This window comes from Durio zibethinus, chromosome 9 (assembly GCF_047325235.1).
Source record: "Durio zibethinus cultivar Kanyao isolate XHJ-2024 chromosome 9, ASM4732523v1, whole genome shotgun sequence".
NCBI classification, from domain to species: domain Eukaryota; kingdom Viridiplantae; phylum Streptophyta; class Magnoliopsida; order Malvales; family Malvaceae; genus Durio; species Durio zibethinus.
Genome location: NC_143170.1, coordinates 2212841 through 2235067, shown reverse-complemented (window position 1 = coordinate 2235067; position 22227 = coordinate 2212841). Strand labels below are relative to the sequence as shown.

Sequence of the window (22227 nt, the reverse complement as noted above, 5' to 3'; positions counted from 1 at the left end):
TTGCCAATATTAAGCAAATCATGACAAACACAAACGTTAGAAAGATTCAAATAATTGCTAACTAGATGCTACATCCTAAATCTAAGCATCGAATTAAGTTACTAAAAAACAGAAAAACAAACTTATTGAGTTGATCCCACAAAAGAAATATATAACTAAACCCAAACCAGACTGCACATTATTAGTATTCTATTAACAATAACATGTATTGCTCTCAAACCCTGAGCTAACCTAAGACATTAGTTTCAGATAAAGTTGGTCTTAAACCGCATGGATTGGGCTTCCACTTGAGCTCATGCTTGCATTACCAGAAGCATCATTGGCATGGAAAGCAGACTGCCTAGATGAACCATCAAGTTTTAATGAAAGAGAGGATGAGCCACCATCACCAATAGATTCTCCCAAACTCAATTTTGACATGCCCACCAGCTCATCAACATTGATCGGGCTCTTTGAATGTACTGCTTTTGGCTTGACCACTTCATGTGAGTCCTTCTGGGTGGGTTCTGTGTTATAACCCATCCAATATGGAAATGAAAATGGAAAGAATTGCGGGAAGTAAGAATATACTAATGGGTAACAGGGTTGCAAGCCCTCTGACTTTGGAGGAACAGTTTCCCCATCATTCGAGTTATTGGAATCCATTGATTCATCTTCTTCATCCAATGGAGGAGGAACATGCAACTGGTCATTGCTCTGTGTTTCAGCCAGTGGTTGATTTGCAGAGAATAAATCCTGTGATACCATCGGGGTGTCAACCAACTGCAAGAATGTGAAGAAGAAGATCTGTTAAACTAGAAAAGGGGGCAAACGGGATGGATACACAATGTTTACCAGCAACGGATGCAATGCATCCATGAACATAAATCCACTGAAGAGTATCAATATGGAAATTGTAAGTAAATTGGTAAAAACCTATTATCTGTGAAAGAACTAAGCTAGAATACCTACCTACAGACACGCGCACGCACGCGCACGCACGCGCACACACACACACACACACCCCAAAAAGAAGTGGATTAAAATACGAACAACCGCAGCTTACCATTTTGATACAAGTACAAAACAAGGTATGGATGCTCAAAATAGTATTCTTTAGACAAAGTAAGTGACCTAATGGTAAATTCCAATGATAAAAAAGCAAAATTTTCACAGGCATGAACATAAATCTCAAGGGTATGTCCATCCTATTCATATCTACACTATTAATTTCTTAATGGTTAAAAGTAGTTAGAGGTTAAAGTAGTCAATCAAGAACTACAGAGTCAAATTTTTTATTAATAGAGGTAAGGCATGAAAATTGAGGTATCATTGTAGAGAGAAGGATATTAACTTCATCTGCTGCAATATCAAAGAGGCTGGAACGTCTTTTTCTCCTAGAAACATTGGACTGCCTGATGAAATATTTCTGAGCATGGCTAGCAACTTGAGTAGGAGTCCTTGATATAACATAATTGCGTGAGATTCCACGCCAATCACCTTTCCCAAGCTTCTGCAGACCAAGTAGAAACATCCTATGCTCCTCTTCCGTCCAAGGAACACCTGCAAAACAAATTATAACTCAATTCAGGAATTGCAGAAAGTACACCCTTGCTTACTACACTATTGCTTAGACAAATCATTGACTAGAAAATCGTCACCTCGCAATTACCATGCCATGTAAATTCTAGCATTATCCAGTGCCTTCTAGACTTCTCATATCCAATGTCTATGATCAATATTTTTGAGGATCATTCAAAACTAGAACCATGTAGACAACCACCAGGCACACAAAAAGAAACTACTGTATTACCTCCAAAACTCAGTGAGATCACATCTAATAATCATTCTTTTGGACAAACTTTAACTCAATAAATTTCACATCATAGCATAAATAATCAAAATTTTCTTGGATTAATATCATTAACATCTCGGATCATACACATTCCTGTGCTTGTCTTGTCACATATCTTCACATATTCTACATCATTATTAAAGACAGTAAGCTATCTGATCCATTCAAGGTGTAATTCAACAAAAACCCACCTTGATGCAACCAAAAGAAAGATAACTATAAACTAAAATTCCAAATTACTCAATGAAAATAAAATTAATCCTTAAAAATGAAACCTTTTTTTCTTTCACGACTCGAAGAGGACCCTGGGACAAAATCCTCAGAAGCATAACCGTCGGCGTGATCCGGACCCTCACAGGGCGTACCCGACCCGTTCTCGTAATGCGCGCCAGAATTCAACCCGGAGTATTGGCTTAAGTTACCCATACTGGCGCTCTTCCGAATCGATCCGTCAGTCAACCGGACTCCGAAAAGCTTGACCCCTCGGTTGGGGCAAGTGCGGGAGTTGTGACCGTTGTGGCTGCAATGCGAGCAGCGACGCGCCATTTCTTAAGACCGGGCGGGTTCGTTTTGGATCAGATCAGAAGCTAAGGTAAAGAGATAGATATGAATCAGATCTCTGAGGATCCGGATCCGACGCGCATGTGAGTTAGGGCTTTACTATTGAAAAAAAAGAAACGTCTTTTTATTTGGCTCTCCCTCCGGCTGTGTTAGCAGATGGGAGAGAGAGAAGGGGACAGACAATATCCATGTATCATGTTTTTATTACATAGAAAGGAAATTATCTGGTGCTTCGCGGCATTTACAGGGAGAGGTTAACATCTTGGATTTGTTGCCGTTGACTTGGTCAAAATTGGTGTGATATAATATGCGTGTGATGTGGGGAGTTGACGTCAACGATCAAACGAGTCCTTCGATTTTTAAAACAAAAATTTAGTCCATATACTTTATTTTTCTTCTTTTCCTTTTAACAATAAATTTAGTTCTACGTTGTTTCTCCATTTTTTTTAAATGAAAATTTATTTAAAATACTATTTGAATTATTAATTAAAAAAATCATCTATATAGAAAATTTTTTGTTTGATTTATTTTTGCCAATAAATATTTATTTTGATCAAAGAACAAGAAAAAAATGAAAAAATTTTTAAAAAATACTGTACAAATTTTAAGAAATATTACCATTTAATGGTGAATAGGAGAGGGAAATCATAATTAAGAAAGATTTGATCTGACACGTGTACGGTAGGGACTTTCTTCGGAAGAAAACGTAATCTTTGGTGTGGATAAAAAGGTTGGCAAGATCTATAACGACTGTAACGTGGGAATCTTGCACTTGCGACGTGTGGCATTTCTGGGTGTAAAATAGCTTTGTCCACGTTATCCAAAGCCACAAACTGGGCAGACATTTTCAATGGCCTCTTTTTTATTTTTAAAGAAAATTTTGTGGACCCCATCAAAACAAAAATCATTATAAGTAATCTTTTTGCGGGTCCATATTGTTAACGGACGGTTCTGATTTTTGGATCGAATTGATCGAGATCCAACGGACAAACTAATTTCATAATTACATATCACTGACAAAATAATAAATGAATGATATTTTTTTTCAATAAAAAAATGAAAATTTTTTTACAATAATAAGCAAGGGTAAAAGAAATTTCACATTATACTCAAAATTTCGTGCAGATGATGATGAAGAATATAAATTACGATTCGGTTAACATATGTTTACTGGTAATTAGTCAAAATATTTTTTTGCTTAATGCACTATTGTTACCAATTCAAAAAAAAATAATACATAATACATTAATTATAAATTTATCTATCAATATTATCTTAATAAATACCACATTTTTAACATCTTTTCGTAAAAAGGGAAAAAAAAAAAGAAATAAAACAAAAGCATGACAAAGCAGTGTCCTATGTCCTTGTCTGCCTGTCTCCAAAGAGATGGGACGTACAAAAATCCTACCACCCGTCGAAAAAGGAGGACATCATTCAATGAATCCATGCGATCATCCACAGAAGTTGTACGGGATGATTCAATTTCAACCACAAACACGGTAAAACGTAGCTGCTGGGTTTTTCTATTTCCATGGTCAAGCACTGAAAATTCTAAAGCAGACTTTGATCAAACCAACGGTTTCAGACCCTTCATGGCAATTCCAAGGAAAATGCAACCCCAATATTTTCCAATGGAAACAAATTCACTGTATAATCATTTATGTATTTGTTTTTCTAACACCCTGACACGTATCTTTAGAGATCAATTGTTTAGATTTAATTCTTTTTTCATATGATCTTGAAAGTATTCTCTTTCAAAATTTTGTTTTCGACATGTTATCTATAAAAAATCGTACTTAGATCGAGTTATCATTCATATTCCATAACTATTAATGTAAGAGAGGGTATAGAACAAGCAATCTTTTTTCTACATGATGTTCATGTACCAATCTTATTCCATAAATTGTCATATTTCTTTCACAAGATGCTTAGAGCACATAGATCAAGCAAACTATAATATAAATATGGTGGCAAAGGGTACATAGAAAAAGCAAACCACAACTGCAAACTCCATCTAATTTGCTTGAAGATAAACTACAATCACTGTGAATCTGTGATTGCTACTGCATCATTATTATTAAGTCCTGCAGCTATGAAGTAATGATATTGTAGTGTATGCAACTTCTTTAGTAGCAGGGAGGTTTGACACAACTAAGTGTGGCTTTCAATCTGGGGAAATAGTTCATGACTTTCAGGAGAAACCAAAATTACATCTCTATAGCGTTCTTGCAGGTAGTGTAAGCTTCGGATAGGTGGAAATCTACATAAAAGAGTAAGAAGATGTTACATCCCATGTTGATGACATACATTTGTAATGAAAAATGGAAACATTCTTTTACTCAGATTAGATATGAAAAAGACTAAGCAAACTTGATTACTCGACTCGTAAATTCAATCATCAAAGCTAAGGTTCAAACCGATCAGTTTTATTTAGCAGTGGATATAAATGTAAAAGTAGAGTGTTCATGCCCAAAATTTGAAGAAAATTTTTCAAAATTTTCCCCAAAACATATGTTTCTTAATTCCCTAATCACTCTACTCACTATCACTATCCAATATCCAGTCACAGCCCACGGCCAGCCAACAACCAACAAACACTCACTGCAACAAGTGAATACTTCTGACAAAATCCAGAATCCGCCATTGGATTTATTGACAGCTTGTTTTAAATATAAACAAAACCATATACATAGAGCTAGAGTGCTGGTTATATCTATACCTTGGGGGACAAGACTCACTGCAGCAACTTTCCAAGCATTCGACCATGCATTCTTTGCCGGGATTTATAAAAAATGCTACCTGAAATGTTACATTGAAAAAGTTGTCAAGATAGAGAAAGGCCTAATTGAGACCCTGTATACCTGAGGAAACTGATCATGAACATATAGTACCATCTTGATTTCAAGCTTTCATGCAGAAATTAAAAAGAATATTCGACAATTGTTTTTAACATGAACTTTTCATGAATGATACGCAAATGCAATGGTTATTTCAAACCACTTGAGACATTCTGACACAAGAAATGACAAAAAAATAAATAGGAAAAGAGAAATGTTTACAGAGTAGCGTTCTTCTCCTGTTGCCACCACTCTGTGCATTGTTGACCTACAAATAATAGATGGCTCAAATTAGATGGAGATAAACAAAAAGTGCCATTACAAAAAACATTGCACAAACCCTCCAAGATTCAAGATGACAGGCAACTGGATTACCGGAACAAACAATTAGTCCACCTCTCCATCATGTCCCCGATGTTAACGATGGATGCTCTGCTGATTCAGATCCAACGTTCAGATGCTGGATTTGACAAGATACAAATATGGGGTTTATCTCGTGAATTTACTCACCCACTTACGCTTGGCACATCCTCCCAAACCTGTGGTTCCTTGGATTTCTCCCTGCAAAACTGTCAGCACTAAGATGAAAACATGTTGGCGTTGAAATACAACATTTAAGGATTGCATATTATTAAACAAGGAACATGCCTGAAGCCCTGGAACGCCATCAGTCAGCAGAAGAGTGATCATTCCGTAATCTGAATGAGCAGAAGCACCATGTGTTTCTTCCTCAGAAGAGTCCACGTGTTCTAACATCAAAATAAGAGGCCCATTGTAATATTTTTATGGCTCTTCTGAACTTTTCATCATCAGTTTTCTATCTAAAGTTTTGTCCCAAAAAATTTAATTGATAAAAGAAATTGTAAGAGAAAATTTCTTTTCTTGAGAGTAAACATTCACTCAATATTTTTATTTTATATTTGAGGTTGCCAAAATTTGAACCATGTTCGTTGAAACTAAGAGTCCAAAAGTTTTATTAAATATTTAGACATATAATGTCAAAAACTCATTAAAAATGAAAAAGAAAAAAGTTATAAGAAAACCCATAAAACCCAGAAACTATATTCACATCAGTAGATGACTTGAAACAAATATAAAGAAGACAATGAATGCCACTATACCTGGATAATGAAGCAAGCCCATAAAAGACAGATGTTCATTAAATGCTCCCAAGTTTTGAAAGAAATCCTCATCCAAGTTCAAAGCCAGGGCAATTAAAGAAATCAACTTAGTGCCGGCTGACCTGAGGCAGCAAATCTAGAACGTTAGTAAAACTTGCTGAGTCTTTTTTCATACTTCTGCCAGTAGAATAATGTACTAACGTCATATGGGCAGGACTATCTCATATAATTTTCAAAGCAATGTAAATCAGAACTTTAAAACTTACATGAGATTATTGAAATCATTGGTAGGTATCTAAGCTATAAAGTCTAAAAGAACAACCCTCTATACTTTAATCATCATTTACCAAATTTTATTACCATCTGCAAACCATAAACGCTAGAATGTAAATCAACAGTAGAAACTCACAGCACTTTTTTATAGTAAGCCTCCATTGCGATTCTCCAAGATGGCAGTTCTTCTGAAATTCCCAAGCCAAAAAAACATTATTTATACAAGATAAAAAGGTGAGAACAAAGAATGAATCAAGAAATTTTGGATAATTATCAAAATGAAGTTCTTATGGTTCACAACTGCAACACATTAGCATCAAATGTAAACATAACAGCCTAATAATCAGAATGCACTCATAACTTTAAATACCTTCAAAAGGCCATTGATTCAGGTGATTTTCGGTTAATGGACCGACAATGAAGCTTTCCTTAGAGTCACCTGTTTACAATGAGTCAAAAGCAATCAATTGTTACCTCAAATTTCAATCTCTATTGGACTTAATTATATTAAACCAGTGCAAAAGAAAACAAACAGACTTCTTGTATATGCCATAATAGATTCTGCTTGATGGGTAGATCCAATTGATGTATTACATGATCCCTGTGATAAAATAAAAATATTTGAAGATTTAACAGCAATGAAAATCTTGATTATAACAATCAAAGTTCACTTTTGGTCTGTCTATTCCTAGTCCCTAGTACTCACAGGCTCATTGCAATAAGTGCAGAAATGCCAACTTAAAAAGGAAGCAGATTACTACCCAGTGTAAAATACCTTTGTATTTTAAAAAAGGAAATGATAAAATCAAAACACCTTTGGCACTTGAAGAAGTATCAAATTTCTCTGCATACGACCCTGTGTAACCGCTGTGCTTCTTGACAGCCAATTTCATCTTCCCTTCTAGTGGGAGCAAGAAAAACTTCTTGCTAAGCTCAAAAACTTCATTACGCAATTCTTCCTCCACCCCATGATTCACAAGATAAAAGAAACCATGATCCAAACATGCCTGAGATACAATTTCCAAATTTACGCATTGAACCTTCACGATCACTCAAAAACATAACCTTTAAAGGAGAAAGATTCATAACAATAAACAATTCAACATAAAGTAATGTCAATGAACGTTGTTGTGAATGCTAAAAAACTCAAAGACGACATTTAAAGTGACATTACTAGCAGACTATTCTTGCAACAAAAAATAAATCAAGCAAATTGGTCCTTTCACAGCAATGGACAGCTTACAAACAGTAAGATTTACGGGTTTTTATCCTGTTTAGCATAAAAAAAATTGCCAACAATGAATGCAGTACGTTTAGTCATACAAGAAGAAAGAACCAAAAGATTGAACATTAATATTAACATTCAAACATATAAACCTGACGGATAGAGTTGGCGGTGGAAAGGCGATCGGTTGAAGACAAGTCAATGATCGGAAGTTGAAGAGCTTGAGACATTTTTGTTGGTATATGCTGCAACTTTAGTTTGCTGAGTAGTGAGTTTTGAACCTGTTCCCTATTACTTACATACAGTCATTCGTGAGTCTGGTGGCGAGTTTGGTAATCTCAGAGACATTTTGGACCAACTTTTTTCGTTTAAAGTTTACAAAATTTGAGGAAAGCCATGCAGGAAATAGATGTACATCATGTTTAAGTGTCCTAAAATTCAGATTGTCCGAATCACAAAAACCAAGTGCTATAACATTATTTGAATCAAAATTTTAAGTACTTGTAAAGCCTACAGAAAATGAAGAAGCCAGAGTATCCTTCATGGAGTATCAATATGATCTTGTCTCAGATGGAAAATGGAGTTCATGCCCCTTTTGGGACGCAACTCTTATATGATTCTTTTTTACAAAAATGGGTTTAGGAGCGTTTGGATGTTGGCCTATGCATGGGTGCATTTGAAAAACACATATTTCGGCAAGGTTTGACAGAATTACATACCGTTTAATGAACTTTTGTTTTAAAGCAATGGTGTCAATTGATGTGAGCACCTGTCTTAATTCTTTGTCGTTCCCTTACATGTATGTTTTTTCAGATTCTACCATGTAATGTCCCTTATTTTTATATGATAAGTGATGCCATCATTCATTAATACTTATCATAAGTCGTCAGGATTCTTTTGTATTGGTTATAGAGCATGTTATTTGGCTTATCATGTTTATTTTGTGGTAAAGTTCATAGCTAATTTGGCAAGTTTCAATTGCATTTCTTTCTTAAATGCCGTTGGTAACTTTCTCTCCCCTCCTCCTTTCCTAGTTATTGACTTAGTAACACTAAAATACCTATTAATAAACTGCTAGCTATAACAATTGTGAGGACTACAAGAGAAACATTCATTTTTATCCGATGGAGAGTTTAATTAGGTAAAAATAAATATTTAATGATTCGAAATAAAATATTTAAGATTTTATTAATTATAATAAAACATCAAAAATTTAAATGATTATTAAATTTTTATTTAAATTTTTTTTCCTTTAACTAAAAAAAATTGGTCAACTAAATGCAAACATTTTAAATTTATAAAAAAATTGATAGATTAATATTATCCGATTGACTGATACCCATGATATTGATGCTAATAACGCATTATATTATAGTCATTACTTTCATATTATTTTGTTAGAGAGTTTAAATATTAATAGTTTGTTATATCCATTTACTCAATTACCATAATTAATTTTTTTGAACGTTTAGATAATGCATTTTTAATTGTCACGTCATCTCTCTTTAAGAATTAATTCGCATGTCGTTAAAAAAAATTCATCTAACATCTCCACTAATATTTCATCAAAGCATAATTTTAAAAGTGATCATTAAATTTTCAACTTAATTTTTTAAAAATTTTACGTAAATTTTTTTTTAATTATCACTTATTTCAGTCTAATTCATCATTTTTTATGTCATACATAAGGTAAATAAGAGGATCAAATACGTAAAAACTTAAGATTTAAAGGATTCTTTCCATTTAAGCTTCTTATGCACACTTTACCTCCTTTATCTTCAAACTCTAAAATATTTCATTGATTCGAGTGTCGGTGCACATCCATAAAACCAATTCCAACGTCTTTTGACCTTGCTCTGTGACTATAAATTCAGGTCATTTCACCTTCAATCCTTTGCCAGTTTTTTCCAGTTAAGACACCACAAAAATACCATTAACATGGTTGATCAAGCTTCCAAAAAATATTTAAATTTATTAATTTCAATTATTTTTTTCCATGTTTCTTGAAGACATAACTTTACAATAAACCTTTCGAAATCGCATGCGGGAAGGGATTTTCCATTGTAAGAATGTCATCTTAACACAAAAAAATTGTAAATTGAGCTATTAAAAATTAAAATTTTGATAATATAAGTAATAATTTAAGAAATTAGAAATTTGAGGTGAATGAATGAATTCATAAAAGAAAAAATCATATATTTTTGCTTTTGTTTCTAAAGTACTCTTTTCGACTTTTTTTTTATTTTTTAAAAAATATCTTTAAATTATGTTTTATTTTTATTAATATTTAAAAAAATTATATTTTATATATTTTTTATATTAAAAATCATAAAATTTTAAATTTTAATATTAAATATTAAATATTTTAAAATTACTTTTTTTAAAAAATTTTAGTCTTTCCGTCTCATATTATTTGTTACATACTAATTTTTCAGAAAATTTAAAATTTTTTTATTTTAATATATTTAATATTAAAATTAAAATTTTATGATTTTTAATATTAAAAAGTAAAACAAATCATAAATAATAATTTTAAAATATAAATAATAAAAATATTAAATATTAAAAGAGATAAGACATAATTTTAAGATATCATTAAAAAAAAAAAACAAAAAAAAGCGATAAAAAGAGTTTAAAATTTAATAATTCTCAAATGATTCGAGACGGCAGTCGGTAGATTTATATAAATAAGAATGCGACTGTCCTTATCATCAGTCATTTCGATTAAGCTTATGTCATTTCACATGGAAGCCATTGGCTGCTGGTTTTGTCCGAAATGGTGGTATTGTCAAGTCTACATCGTGGGCCAGAATATGCAAATGTTAGCCACTTCCCAAGAGTTTGGCCTTTGAGTTTTTGGAAGCCCATCAGGTAATATTATTAATTATTGCATTGCAATTTTTGACTACATTATCAATTTTGTAAAATTCATCAAAATTAAAACAATCTCTTAAAGATTGCCATTCTAACACTTGTCTAATATTTAAAAAATTATTTTATCCTTAATTAATAATAATTTATATTATTATTTATTAAAATTTACCCTATTTTTTATGATTTGAAATTTTAAAAAATAACAAAAACAATTTTTAAATAATCATTAAAAAATTCACAACCGCCCTAAAAGAAAAAAAAAACAAATCTAAAGATCTCTGGAAGAAGTTGACAAGATTCCCAAGAAATAAGATTCAGTGAAAAAGAACCAGCATGTGAAATTATATTAAGAGTGAGTGAGCATAGCTTGAAGGACAGAAAATAGTTCTTTACTGTCATTCCCAAATTTCAACAAGCACTGTGATTCCATACATGACAATGGACCACAATGTACAATTTAAAAAAAAAAATTTCATTCATTCATTCTGGGTGAAAATGAAAGAACCTAATAGGGACAGAATTAGTGGTCAAACATAATCATAATACCAATCAGTTTGAGCTTTAACAGCAACAGTAAAAGCCACTGCATTGTAACAAAGATAATGCAATATTCCATGTCTTACAGTAGAGGTACAGCTTATGTCAAAGCTTGGGCATGCAGGTTAGAATAGAAATCCATTTAGTATTATACTGTAAAAGTCACTTTCCTAAGCAAGCTGGAAACGCACATACCAATATATATACCATAGTATACTTTAATGGCGATAGTATACAAATCATTAGACTAATCAATTTAATTAGGAGGCGTTGAGTGGCAGAGAAGTTACAGGAGCAAATGGTATTGGCAAAAGTTTATACAATTAATCTGAAATTTCTTTCGGCCAATAATATGTATGGTGCCTTGACAGCAGCAAAAATGGGCATTTAGAGTCAACAAGCTTCGTAACAATAGATACAGCAATTACCAGTAAAGCCTCATCTGTGTGATCATCCAGAAGACAGAAAGTGAATGATTCAAGTAATGAATGCCTGCTTATACCAAAGGAGGCTGCAAAGTCATCCACGATATGTCTCCATTCTTCGTCAGGCCTAATCTAATGCCAATCAAACAGGTAATATAGAAACTGCATCTCAGTGAAGAAAATCAAAGAATTTGCAGAACTGAAAACATGTTCAATCAACAGAATAGCCATAAATGAATATCACGTCAAAAAGAGAAGGATACAATTGCTTACTTTGCAACCACCAACTCGGAACTACCACGTAGAAAGAGGAATGTCCACAGCAGCTTGAAGACTTTCAAATGGATAAAATCCTGTCATTCCCTCTATTATAGACTGAAAAAGGGCAAGGCTCCGTTCTTCTGCAAAAATGCAAAATTTGACTCTTCTCCCATCTCCTGGTCATATGCCAGCTCCATGTCAAGATTTGCTAGAGCATCTTCAATGAAAAGAGAACCATCCTGTCTGGTGGAGTCGGCTGAGTCATCTACTGCTTCAGGCCATGCACGCATGGTTGCAGCTAATTGCCTTTCACGGACAAGATTACGCCAGGATGTGAAATTAGCATGACAAGACTTCACACGTTCCAAGAATTGGTGCCTTATACACCATATCATGATCAAAACGATGCTGACAATTTAGAACAAATATTGCCAGAAATTATTGATTATTGTGTGATTGGAAAAACGTGTATCAGCTATAAAGTCTACTCAGACACCTGTTCTTCATTTGTCCAGTGAAATGCTAAAATGAGTACTTTTATGAAACTGATGATACAATAATGTATAGTATTCAAAGACAAAAGGTGCACAGAGCAACATTGCCACCAGAAGCCACCAGAAGCTCAGATAGGGCAACGATCAAATTAAAGTGATTAATTTCTCACAAATTCCAAACAACATATGTTTTTATTCTCTATTTAGTTGGTTTTCTAGATTGCAGGTTCCAAAACTTTGCGATAAACATATTGCTCTTAAAAGATGCTAAAATATAGTAAAACATTTGCTTAATCGAACCAAACCTGCTTGTCTTCAATAAACTCTCTAGAAGGTAGTGCAAGTTATGGAGTTGTGCCAAAAGACGACCCTTGAAAGACGACTCCAAAACTTCAAGTATGCTGGATAAGCCGGCCAGATGTATTGAAAACTTTAGAAGCCAACTTAACTTATTTTTCATCTCTTCTACATCAACATAACCTGATAAAAACAATTAGGGAACACACAACACACATGGTATAGACAAAATACCAAAATAACATAGCTCTCAAAACATTTCACAAAATTTTAAAGGATCTATATCCCTTGAAGTTGTGTTGTGATGTTTTTAAATGTCCGCTTGACCCAATCCTTGAAAACCTTCTCATCCAGCAACAAAGCAGTGACAGCATCACTGGAAACAGCAGTTTCATCCATACATATATCAGTAACATCTGTTATTTTTCTGTTAAAGGAAACATGAATTTCCAACAAACAACCAAGGCAGCTGTATTTGGGGAGTATTATAAAAATGTAAACAAATCAATATGCCCTAAAAGTTTAAAACTTAACCAATAAAACAACAAAAGGACACTTAAAACTTGACCAAAAAACCAAAGAAACCAAGCTATTCTCCAAGGCTACATCAAAAAAAGAATAAAGCCGTTGAACATCAGCAGCAGTCAGTGAATTATCTCTATTTCTTTATCTTGAAATCTCTCATCCCATCTTCTGGAAATGAGGCCAGCATCTATGCACTCATCATAAGGCGAAGGCAAATTCTATTATTACCACTTTTTGTCAATGGGATCCCACAAATTGGACAAAGATCAGATCTTTGACTACATTCTGCACATAACGAGGCATGCCCACACGAGTTCAATGCATACCGTACATAAGGTCCACAGCTTCTTAAGTCTCTGGTTGCTCTACAGTAGTCAACTTTCGACTCATTGAATAACTCAATAAGATCATACTTGCCAAGTGTTCCAAAGCTCCCTGAAATTCAAATTAGAACCTACTAAAATTTCCCATAATATAAATCTCAGACAAGCTATACATAACAATCTACAAATTCAACTCAATCAAGCAATGTGAACTTAATTGCTTAATATAGCAACATTATAAAGCAGCAAAAAATTTTAAAAATAATTGAAAAAAATTGAACCCTAAGAAGCATAGAAAGTTAGGGTTTTTGCAGTTGGCAGTTAGGGAAGGGTACCTGAAGGCTAGGTTACTGAAATTGGGAGGCGGAGTTGGTGATCTAACGGTGCGACCGTTACTTGCGGCGCTTGAAAGGAAAATCGGACCGTTGGTTCCGGGTTTCTCCATGATGTTTCCAGTTTTATTGAATTAGAGATGGAAATGCCAATTTGGTGTTTCCGCAATCAGCGGATGAGAAAAATGGGTTGGGTCGGGTCGGGTCGGTCATGTAGTCCAAGCTCAGTAAATATATAAAAGGTAAAAACGTCATAACGAAAAATAAACTCGGGGTGATCCCACTTTTGTGTAAGTGACCTATGCAGCAAGGGAAATTCCTTCAACAAACGTAGTTGATAGTTTCTTCCCCTTCGGCTGCTTTCCTTTGCTCTGCCGCTTTCTCCTCCGCGCTCTCTCTCTGTCTCTCTCAATTTGGTAGCTTTAAAGAAGTGTCATCGTTTATGTATAATCGTTGTTTTTGTTGGTTTTCTTTTTATTGTTTTGATGGCAACTGCACCAATAAAGTCACAGCCTTTACACAACTTCAACTTCTCGTTTCTGAAATGGGGGACCCACGGAGGTGGTAGTTCTTCAACCACCACCGACCACCGCAGTTCTCCTGAATCTGATTCGGACCACGGACGTCTCCGTCCGACGCGTGTTGGGTCACGCTCCACCCGCATTCACCGCTTGTTCTTTCCTTCCCCGCCAAAACCCTTCAAACAAAGACACCGCGAAGAAGAAGGAGAACAAGAAGAAGAGGATCCGTTAAGGCCGCGAAAATATGAAGCTGAAGAAGAAGAGGACGAGACGGTGCAGAGACCGTGGAATTTGAGGCCAAGGAAGGTGGTGGTGGAGACGACGGCGGTAGTGACGTCGGTAGTGGAGAAGTTTACTGAAACTGCGGCGCCGAAGTCGATGAGATTAAGGAGTTTGGCTGAAAGTGGAGGGGTTGGAGAAAAGAAAGAAAAAAATAAGTTTTGGATAGCTTTGTCAAGGGAAGAGATTGAAGAAGACATCTTTGTGATGACAGGATCAAGGCCCGCAAGAAGGCCCCAGAAAAGGTCAAAGAACATTCAGAAACAGCTTGATGTAAGAGCAAATCTTTCTGGGTTTTGTTTTTGATTTTCTGACAAACATTTAATCTGTTTCTATTTTTGGGTGTCTAGAATGTTTTTCCTGGGTTATGGTTAGTTGGTACAACAGCTGATGCTTATCGTGTCGCTGATGCTCCTGTTAAGGTTCTTGTGCTTTATCTAAATATCCATGTAAACTTGTTTCTTTTAAGGATTTTTTAGCTGATAACTGAAATTTTCTTAATTTTTCTGCAGAAATAGATCTGCTTTTAGATGCTTGACAGATTACCAGATATAAAGGTTGTCTCTAAATTTCCTACTTTTGTGTGTTTTAAACTTTTAGTGTTGTTTTTACTTTTTTGGGGAGTTTTTCTCTGCAGCTGAAATAGTTTGTTAATGGTGTTTGCAGGGGATGTTTATGGTGTCAGTGAAGTAGGAAATTCGGGAAGCTCTGTAGGGTATGGGCCATATGGTACAGACCTCAATTTTTTTAGGTATATGAAAATATGATGTTTGTAAAGAAAAAAGAAAAGTATGAAAAAGATATTTAATTTCTTTAATGTTTTTATTTTGTGTTGTGCAAAGGAAACAGTAGGGATAAAGTTTTAGTGGGTTTAGAAATTGATGGTAGTCTTTTAAGACGTCAAATATGAACAGAAATATGTGTGAAATAGTGAGAATATCTTTCAAGGCTTTTCATTTCAATATGCTGAATGGTATTCTGATTCTGGGATTTGTTTTTTTTTAGCTTTGTAAATTTTCTAATCTGTTGATTGCTTATAATGTTTGACAGGCTTCCCTACATCGGTGGGGGGCAGAGTTTCAAGCTGTGTAGTTAATTTGCAATCCCTAATCCGATACTTGATTTATTATCGAAGGTACTTCGTTCTTCATCTGGAAGAGCTCTTCCTCTATCCATTTAAGCTTCATCAAGAGGAGCACCTGATAAGGTTTAAAATTGGTTGAATGCATTTTTTACTCTTGTTTTGATCACTTGATATAATATATTTGTAGCTGTATTCACTAAATTATCTGTTACAAAATTTAAGATCTTAGCATAGGGAATTTGTTTTAAAAAAAAAAAAAAATTGCTGTCTATGCATTTTTATTTTGCAAAATTTCATAGCAGTTCACAAGAATAATTCTGTATCTCACTTAACAATTTGCATGGCCAGAGTTTGAAGACTTTGTCAGCTTGTGCTTCATATGTAGGATCTTTTAGGTGCTTGTAAGACAATAACATCCCTGGTAATAATAATTGAGACTTGGGTTTTGTTACTCACTCAGTTCTCAATTGTCTGCCTTGAAAGTTAGAGTATGTAGGATTTCAAAACTTTTTATGGCAACTAGTTGGTACTTAATTTCTCAGGCACTTGTTTCAAATTAAGACTGTAGGAAGCTTATTATTATTATTATTATTATTATTATCCCTTTTTCTGAGTGCTTTTTTTTTTTTTTGTTAATCTTGTATTCCTGGTTTATATCAGTTATCTTTCTTCTTATTGGTATTGAGCAGGTTTTTCTTTTCCCTCTTCTATAAATAATCAAATGGGATAACTTGGAACTGAGGATTTAATGTGACCTCCCCCCCTTCCCAAAAAAGAAAAAAGAATTTGTCTGATGAACCACTATTAAAAATGCCAATTTTACGTTTAGCAGGCTCGTTTTTTCTTGAAAATGCAGTTTTCGAAAGGTTTTGCTGCTTAACTGCTTGCTGAAGCATCGAGTAGTTTGTGCCTAACATGAGTGGGATTAGATTTTCCTAATCCATTAACATTCACCAGCCATTGTAAGATTTTAGTACCTTTTCTGTCTCTTAGTTTTGGCTCTGAATTGTTCTGTCAAACTTTTCTAGCCAAAGCAATGTAACTCTGTCATATACTTTTGCTTATTTTCCTTCAACTCTTTTTTATTGTGATTTCGTTACTAGAAACCTTTATTTGGCATATTATACTTAAATAAATTACAAGCTCAGTCTTTACTTGTTACCACAAATGTTATGAGTTACAAGGTCATGAAATGAACTCTCTTGTAAAAGACACTGCCTCTCATTTCTCAAACTTGGTAATAACAATAAACATGGTTCGAAACTGGTGCAAAACTGTCGTTGTGAAGATGCCTATCGGCCTTAAGTTTGAGCTGTCCAGAGCATGTTTCTGAAACTCCAAACTTGGGCTCTTCTTCTACGATTGAGCTCGTCCAAAAATCCTCGGTGCCCTACATATGATACATACGACTTCATCATAATTACTACTGTAATAATTCATGGTTATAAATATAGTTTTTAACATTAAATTACTAATATGCAAGCTTACAATTTTAGTTATAAAAGTATGCTAGGTATATTATAAAAGTGTGGATAACTTATAATTATAATTATTTTAGTCAAAAATACTATGTTATGTTATATAAAGGTTGAAAAAAGGGGTAAGATTTTAGGATTTAACACTTCCATTTCCTGACTTCACGAACAAAAATGCTACTATAACTATAACTAGATTATAATTCGTGTGGTGTATGAAATAATTTTATTTATTTAATATAAATATATATGTATACAAATTATTTTTTTAAATGATATTCAAATTTTTAAAACTCATAACATATATAAAATTTATATATCTTAACCTATCATTAAAAAATAAATTTTCTGAAAATAGCAAGTTATGTTTTTTTTTTTAATATTTTTGTTTACAATAATATTTATACATCTATAAGATTATTTCAAATAAAAATAAATTTTACATTTATTAAAAAAATAAAAATATATATTATTGAATGATAAATTAAATAATAAAAGAAGTATTAACATACTTTCACTTTAGTAATCTTGACTAAATTATTATATAAAATATGAAAAGTGTTAGAAAATATGTGAAAAAAGAAAAAATAAATTAAAAAAATATTTTTTTTCATAAGAATGAAACTATAATATTAAAAAAATACATCTTGAACAAAAGTCATAAAAAAAAAAAAAAAAACAAATTGCAATAGTAATAGAATATACCTTGAAAAAAAGTTACTAAAAAAATAAAAAAAATTTAATGTATAACACGTTACATTTGTAGTCTTAAAAGTGTAAGAGAATTCTTTAGTAGCAATTAAGATTAGATAGATAATTTTTAAATTAATTTTTAAATTTTAAAATGGATATAATAAGTGATAAAGATAATATTAAATTTTTTTGCATTTATTTGAAATATAAATTTGATAATTATAGTTCAAATAAATATAATCATTTTGATAATCTTATTATGTAAAGATTTAAGATGAAATTTTTTTGAATTTTTAAAATCTTATATAAAGTTACTTAAATTTTTAATATTTTAAGTAAAATTTTTAAATAGATAAGTTTTTAAATCAAGATAAAAAAGATTATTGAAAGATTTGGATAAATTTAATCTTTATAATTTTTAAATATGTTTGAAAGATTTTGATAATTAAATAAGGTTATTTGGTAAACAATTAAGATTATTTATTAAAAAAATAAAATAAATATTTCATATTTTTAATTTTAGAAAATATATACTTAAATTGATTTGATTTTCAATTATAATTTGAATAATTTTAATATTTGAATAAATTTAAAATTATCTAATTTATAATTAAAAGAAACTATCTTATTCTTTTAAAAAATTATCTTATGTGTCATTTAAAAGAGTTGTCCATATAAGTACCCATGTGACAAATTTTTTTATATATGTTGTCATATAATATATATATATATATATATATATATTAGATTCATATAAATATAAAAAAAAAATGACATAACTATAATTACAAAGGTAAGACAAAATAAGGTTTTTTTTTTTTTTTTACATAAGAGGCAACAACCAAGATGGGGTACAACTAAAGGACCTAATCCTTAAGCTTAAGCTTTAGCTTTGGTTTGTTTATTGAATAAATGGGAGTTCCTTACTTATTGTACACTTTATTATACATATTAAGCCGTCAAAAAGCATATGAATTTCTTCTATAATTGTGCTTTTCAAAACTGATGATACTCAGTGACTGTATATGACGCAAAAAGGGTTGGTAAATTTCACTTTCAGCATCTTCTTTTATAAACTCTGAAGTAAACAAATACAAAAGTCAAAAACTGTATGAGTTGTGTGTAGACAAGAAATGGATATTGTGGTCGAAAAGCTTTTTCATAGTTGGAAATGGTAAAGCCAGAATAATTATAGCATTTGAAATGGTTAAAACTCCTGTTGGTTTGGAACCCAAGTCAATGGCTTCTAATTAAATGTTCAAGATTGGGCCTCGCTTGGGCTTAACTTGAAACGTCGTCGATCCATTGTCATACAACACAAGCTAGGAATCGATTTCAATCTTAAAAAGTTGATTCGTACCTCAAATGGAGGGACAAAAAAAAAACCCCCGAGACGATATTGAAGCCCTAGAAGAAACTTTTAGAAATGGTTTTTCAGCCATCAAATCTCAAACACCTGAAGCATCCAAGGTCGATTTTAGCATAGGGGTTTTTTTTTTTTGTTAAAAAAAATTTAAGATGAAGGGAGCTTTCTTTAATCTTGAATCGGGGTAAATCACAAGTTTCAACAACTTACATTGAATTTTCAAATTGTCCATTAAAAAAATTCCTAACAGTTGAATTCATGCTTTACCAATTCAATCAACTCTCATAGGCGATTTTGCATAGCTAGAGAGAGAAAAAAAAAAGAAAAAAGCACCTGCATGTGCATTGCAGGGTTTGATTTAAAAAATGTCCTTTTTAAGGTTAATGTCTTTCCATGCACCTGCATACTTCATTTCTCTCTGACATTTTTCTCCAAATATAAGGACTCCAATGCCCCCTCTACGCCGCACGGCAGCTGATCAAGAAAGCTACTAAAAAAAGAAACCGTAGTTGAGCATGTGCTTTCTTTCAAATGGACCTATATCAACTTGAAGGTCCATTGATGTTCGCAAAGATACCAAGATGGCAGCCATAGTTCAAGCTATTTGTCAAATTTGTTTGCAGTACTTTATGTCCTCACTGAAACAATATTTCAACTTCCAAATGTTCTTTAACATATTATTAGAGCCTCTTAAAATAAGGAGCTTTCTGAGTTGTGTTGAAAGTTAGAATTGAGATGTGACTTTGAACAATAAAGCTTCATGCCAGCTTAACACTGTGTTCCCAATGTTTAATACAACGTGTAGACCATGCATGTTCTCCCCCAAATTGAGCTTTCTTATTTTATTCCAATCCGTTCTCACTTAATAAAATATAATATAATAATATAAGATGATACAATATAAAAATAATGTAAAAATATATATTTGATATAAATTAAAATTTAAATAAAAATTATAATATATATTTTTCCATAAAATATCATATAAACATATGAATTATTATTATTATTATATTGAAGCAAATATTATTGTTGCTCCAAATCATCATACACATTATTTTATGAGGCAGGCTTTTGCATGGATGTCTAAAGGAAAATGGGGGAAATTATGAGGCAAACGATACAGTTTTGACCATCGACCGGAGACACAGCAAATGCGAGGTAAACTTTGACCGAAAGTGCACGTGTGAATAAACAAAGTGCTTTGCTGTCTGTGGGTTGCATGTAAAGTCGCGCGCCACGTAGAATCCACATGAGTTGTAATAATAGGTGCGCCACTGGCGGAGTAAACAAAAAGGTCAATACACTGGAACTGTCAAAACTTGTTAAATTACTCATTTATCCTTGTAATAAGGGATAAATTACAATTTAACTTTAATAATAAATTATATCACTAATATGTCTGTTTTTTATCTATCATTGATTCATTATGATTTGAAAGTAATGATGATTAATAATTAAATAGAAAGCTTATTAGATTGGTTTACAAATATATTTGAACCCACTTGCACGAGAATATCAACCAAAAACAATGTGCCATGAATTAGGGTTTGGTCCCTGAATTTGAGGTTTGACTAGACAATTCAATCCATAATCTCTTGTAATTTTAGCTAAGAACAAGCCGACTGTGTTTACGAAATGGCAGGTAAGCTACTTTAGCTTAAAAATAATAATTTCGTCAAATTTTGTTTGAGACAACCTAGGCAGCAGGTGGCAATAATTTTGTAAGAGCTTCTTTTATTAAATTAAATTTATATTTAATATGAAATTAGTATATAAATTTTATATATTATTAATGAATTAGATGATAATAATTTATTAATAATATAAATTAAATGATAATATTTCATTATTAAATAAATTTTTTTAAAATTTTTTTAATTTGTATGCATTTATTTTAAAATTTGATATTTACTAATTAATAAAATATTATCATTTAATTCACTTCACACACTTTCTTCAAAAAATAAACTTTTACAAAATTAAAATTTGATGAGTTTCAACGCTTGCAATTTTCGTTTCCACATATCTTTAAATTATAATTTTTTTGCACCAAAATAATTTCTTTCATAAAATAATTCAAAATCAAATAAAAAATATAACATTAGTTAATTATATCAGTCCATGCCACCAACATTAAATAAAAAAATTAATTAATTATATGAAATTTTATGTCTAATAAATTGCATGTGTCTTCAAAATAAACCACTCCTTTTCCTTTGTCCCACAAATCTTTATATATCTCTTCCCCTTACGTTTGATTAGACAATGCAATCGTCCTAAATATATAGAGATTTATATCGAAATTTCAGTTTTCCCTCAATGTATATTAATAATAAAAAAATTTTTAAAAATGCGACATTTATTATGGATCAGGATTGAGGAAGAAAATGGAAGTTATCTTCTTTATCTCTTTTGAGCAATGGATGACAGAACCCCCCCAAGGAATGAGAGCCTTGCCTTTTAATTTATATCTTGATAATGACCAAACGGGGGTAACAAAAGATCAAACAACCGAAAGATTGGGATTCCATTTGATGAGGAAATGACAAACGGTTCGTCGTTATGTCGTTTTATTATAGGATTAAAATTAATCATAAAATCCAATTGTAACGTTATACGTCTCTCTTGTCATGTTGCTAAATGAAAAGAATTGTAAAGAAGTTGGTGACGGAACATAGATTTGAAATTCCAACCACATAACCACACAAAACAAATCATTGAACAATTAAACAATGGAACAATGCATTAAAAAGGACAAGATAACATTGTAATTAAATTTGTGATCTCAACTCAACTAGATTGACAACAACAACCCCTTTGGGGGGGGTCTTGTTCACATGAGAATCACATGGGAGTCCCCATTGATAAGATTGTTGAATAATGA

At 32.3% G+C, this 22227-nt stretch overlaps 3 protein-coding genes and 1 pseudogene across 10 annotated transcripts; 1 reads left to right on the top strand and 3 right to left on the bottom strand.

The window, feature by feature from the left end:
* Positions 1–36: 36 nt before the first annotated feature.
* Positions 37–2576, bottom strand: LOC111305289 (transcription factor MYBS3-like). Its single transcript, XM_022902675.2, has 3 exons — positions 2110–2576; positions 1334–1542; positions 37–762 (listed from the first exon to the last, which is right to left on the bottom strand). Exons 1-3 carry the CDS (start codon positions 2378–2380, stop codon positions 262–264), a joined length of 981 nt encoding a protein of 326 aa, XP_022758410.1. The 5' UTR covers positions 2381–2576; the 3' UTR covers positions 37–261.
* A 1973-nt stretch (positions 2577–4549) lies between these two features.
* Positions 4550–8084, bottom strand: LOC111302328 (azadirone synthase LFS-like). Its single transcript, XM_022898260.2, has 11 exons — positions 8007–8084; positions 7444–7636; positions 7000–7068; positions 6766–6817; positions 6357–6478; positions 5884–5984; positions 5746–5804; positions 5611–5667; positions 5458–5503; positions 5118–5197; positions 4550–4658 (listed from the first exon to the last, which is right to left on the bottom strand). The coding sequence occupies exons 1-11, from the start codon at positions 8082–8084 to the stop codon at positions 4550–4552; spliced, it is 966 nt and encodes a 321-aa protein (XP_022753995.2).
* A 3373-nt stretch (positions 8085–11457) lies between these two features.
* Positions 11458–14035, bottom strand: LOC111302317 (E3 ubiquitin-protein ligase HOS1-like; annotated as a pseudogene). Its single transcript, XR_016344866.1, has 7 exons — positions 13942–14035; positions 13764–13771; positions 13297–13702; positions 13023–13158; positions 12751–12924; positions 11954–12359; positions 11458–11852 (listed from the first exon to the last, which is right to left on the bottom strand). The product of XR_016344866.1 is annotated as an E3 ubiquitin-protein ligase HOS1-like (transcript).
* Positions 14036–14180: 145 nt separating this feature from the next.
* LOC111302310 (uncharacterized) lies at positions 14181–16960 on the top strand. 7 transcript variants are annotated; one of them, XR_016344948.1, is made up of 6 exons: positions 14181–14995; positions 15073–15144; positions 15235–15279; positions 15389–15473; positions 15773–15857; positions 16663–16724. XR_016344948.1 is itself a non-coding variant. In XM_022898240.2 (4 exons), exons 1-3 carry the CDS (start codon positions 14408–14410, stop codon positions 15238–15240), a joined length of 666 nt encoding a protein of 221 aa, XP_022753975.2. In that variant the 5' UTR covers positions 14181–14407; the 3' UTR covers positions 15241–15279; positions 15389–15684. The 7 variants fall into 7 exon arrangements, 2 of the variants coding, with proteins under 2 accessions (XP_022753975.2, XP_089621500.1); XR_016344947.1 differs by having other exon boundaries at positions 15773–16960; XR_016344949.1 differs by lacking the exon at positions 16663–16724 and having other exon boundaries at positions 15389–15451; positions 15773–16184.
* Positions 16961–22227: the final 5267 nt, after the last annotated feature.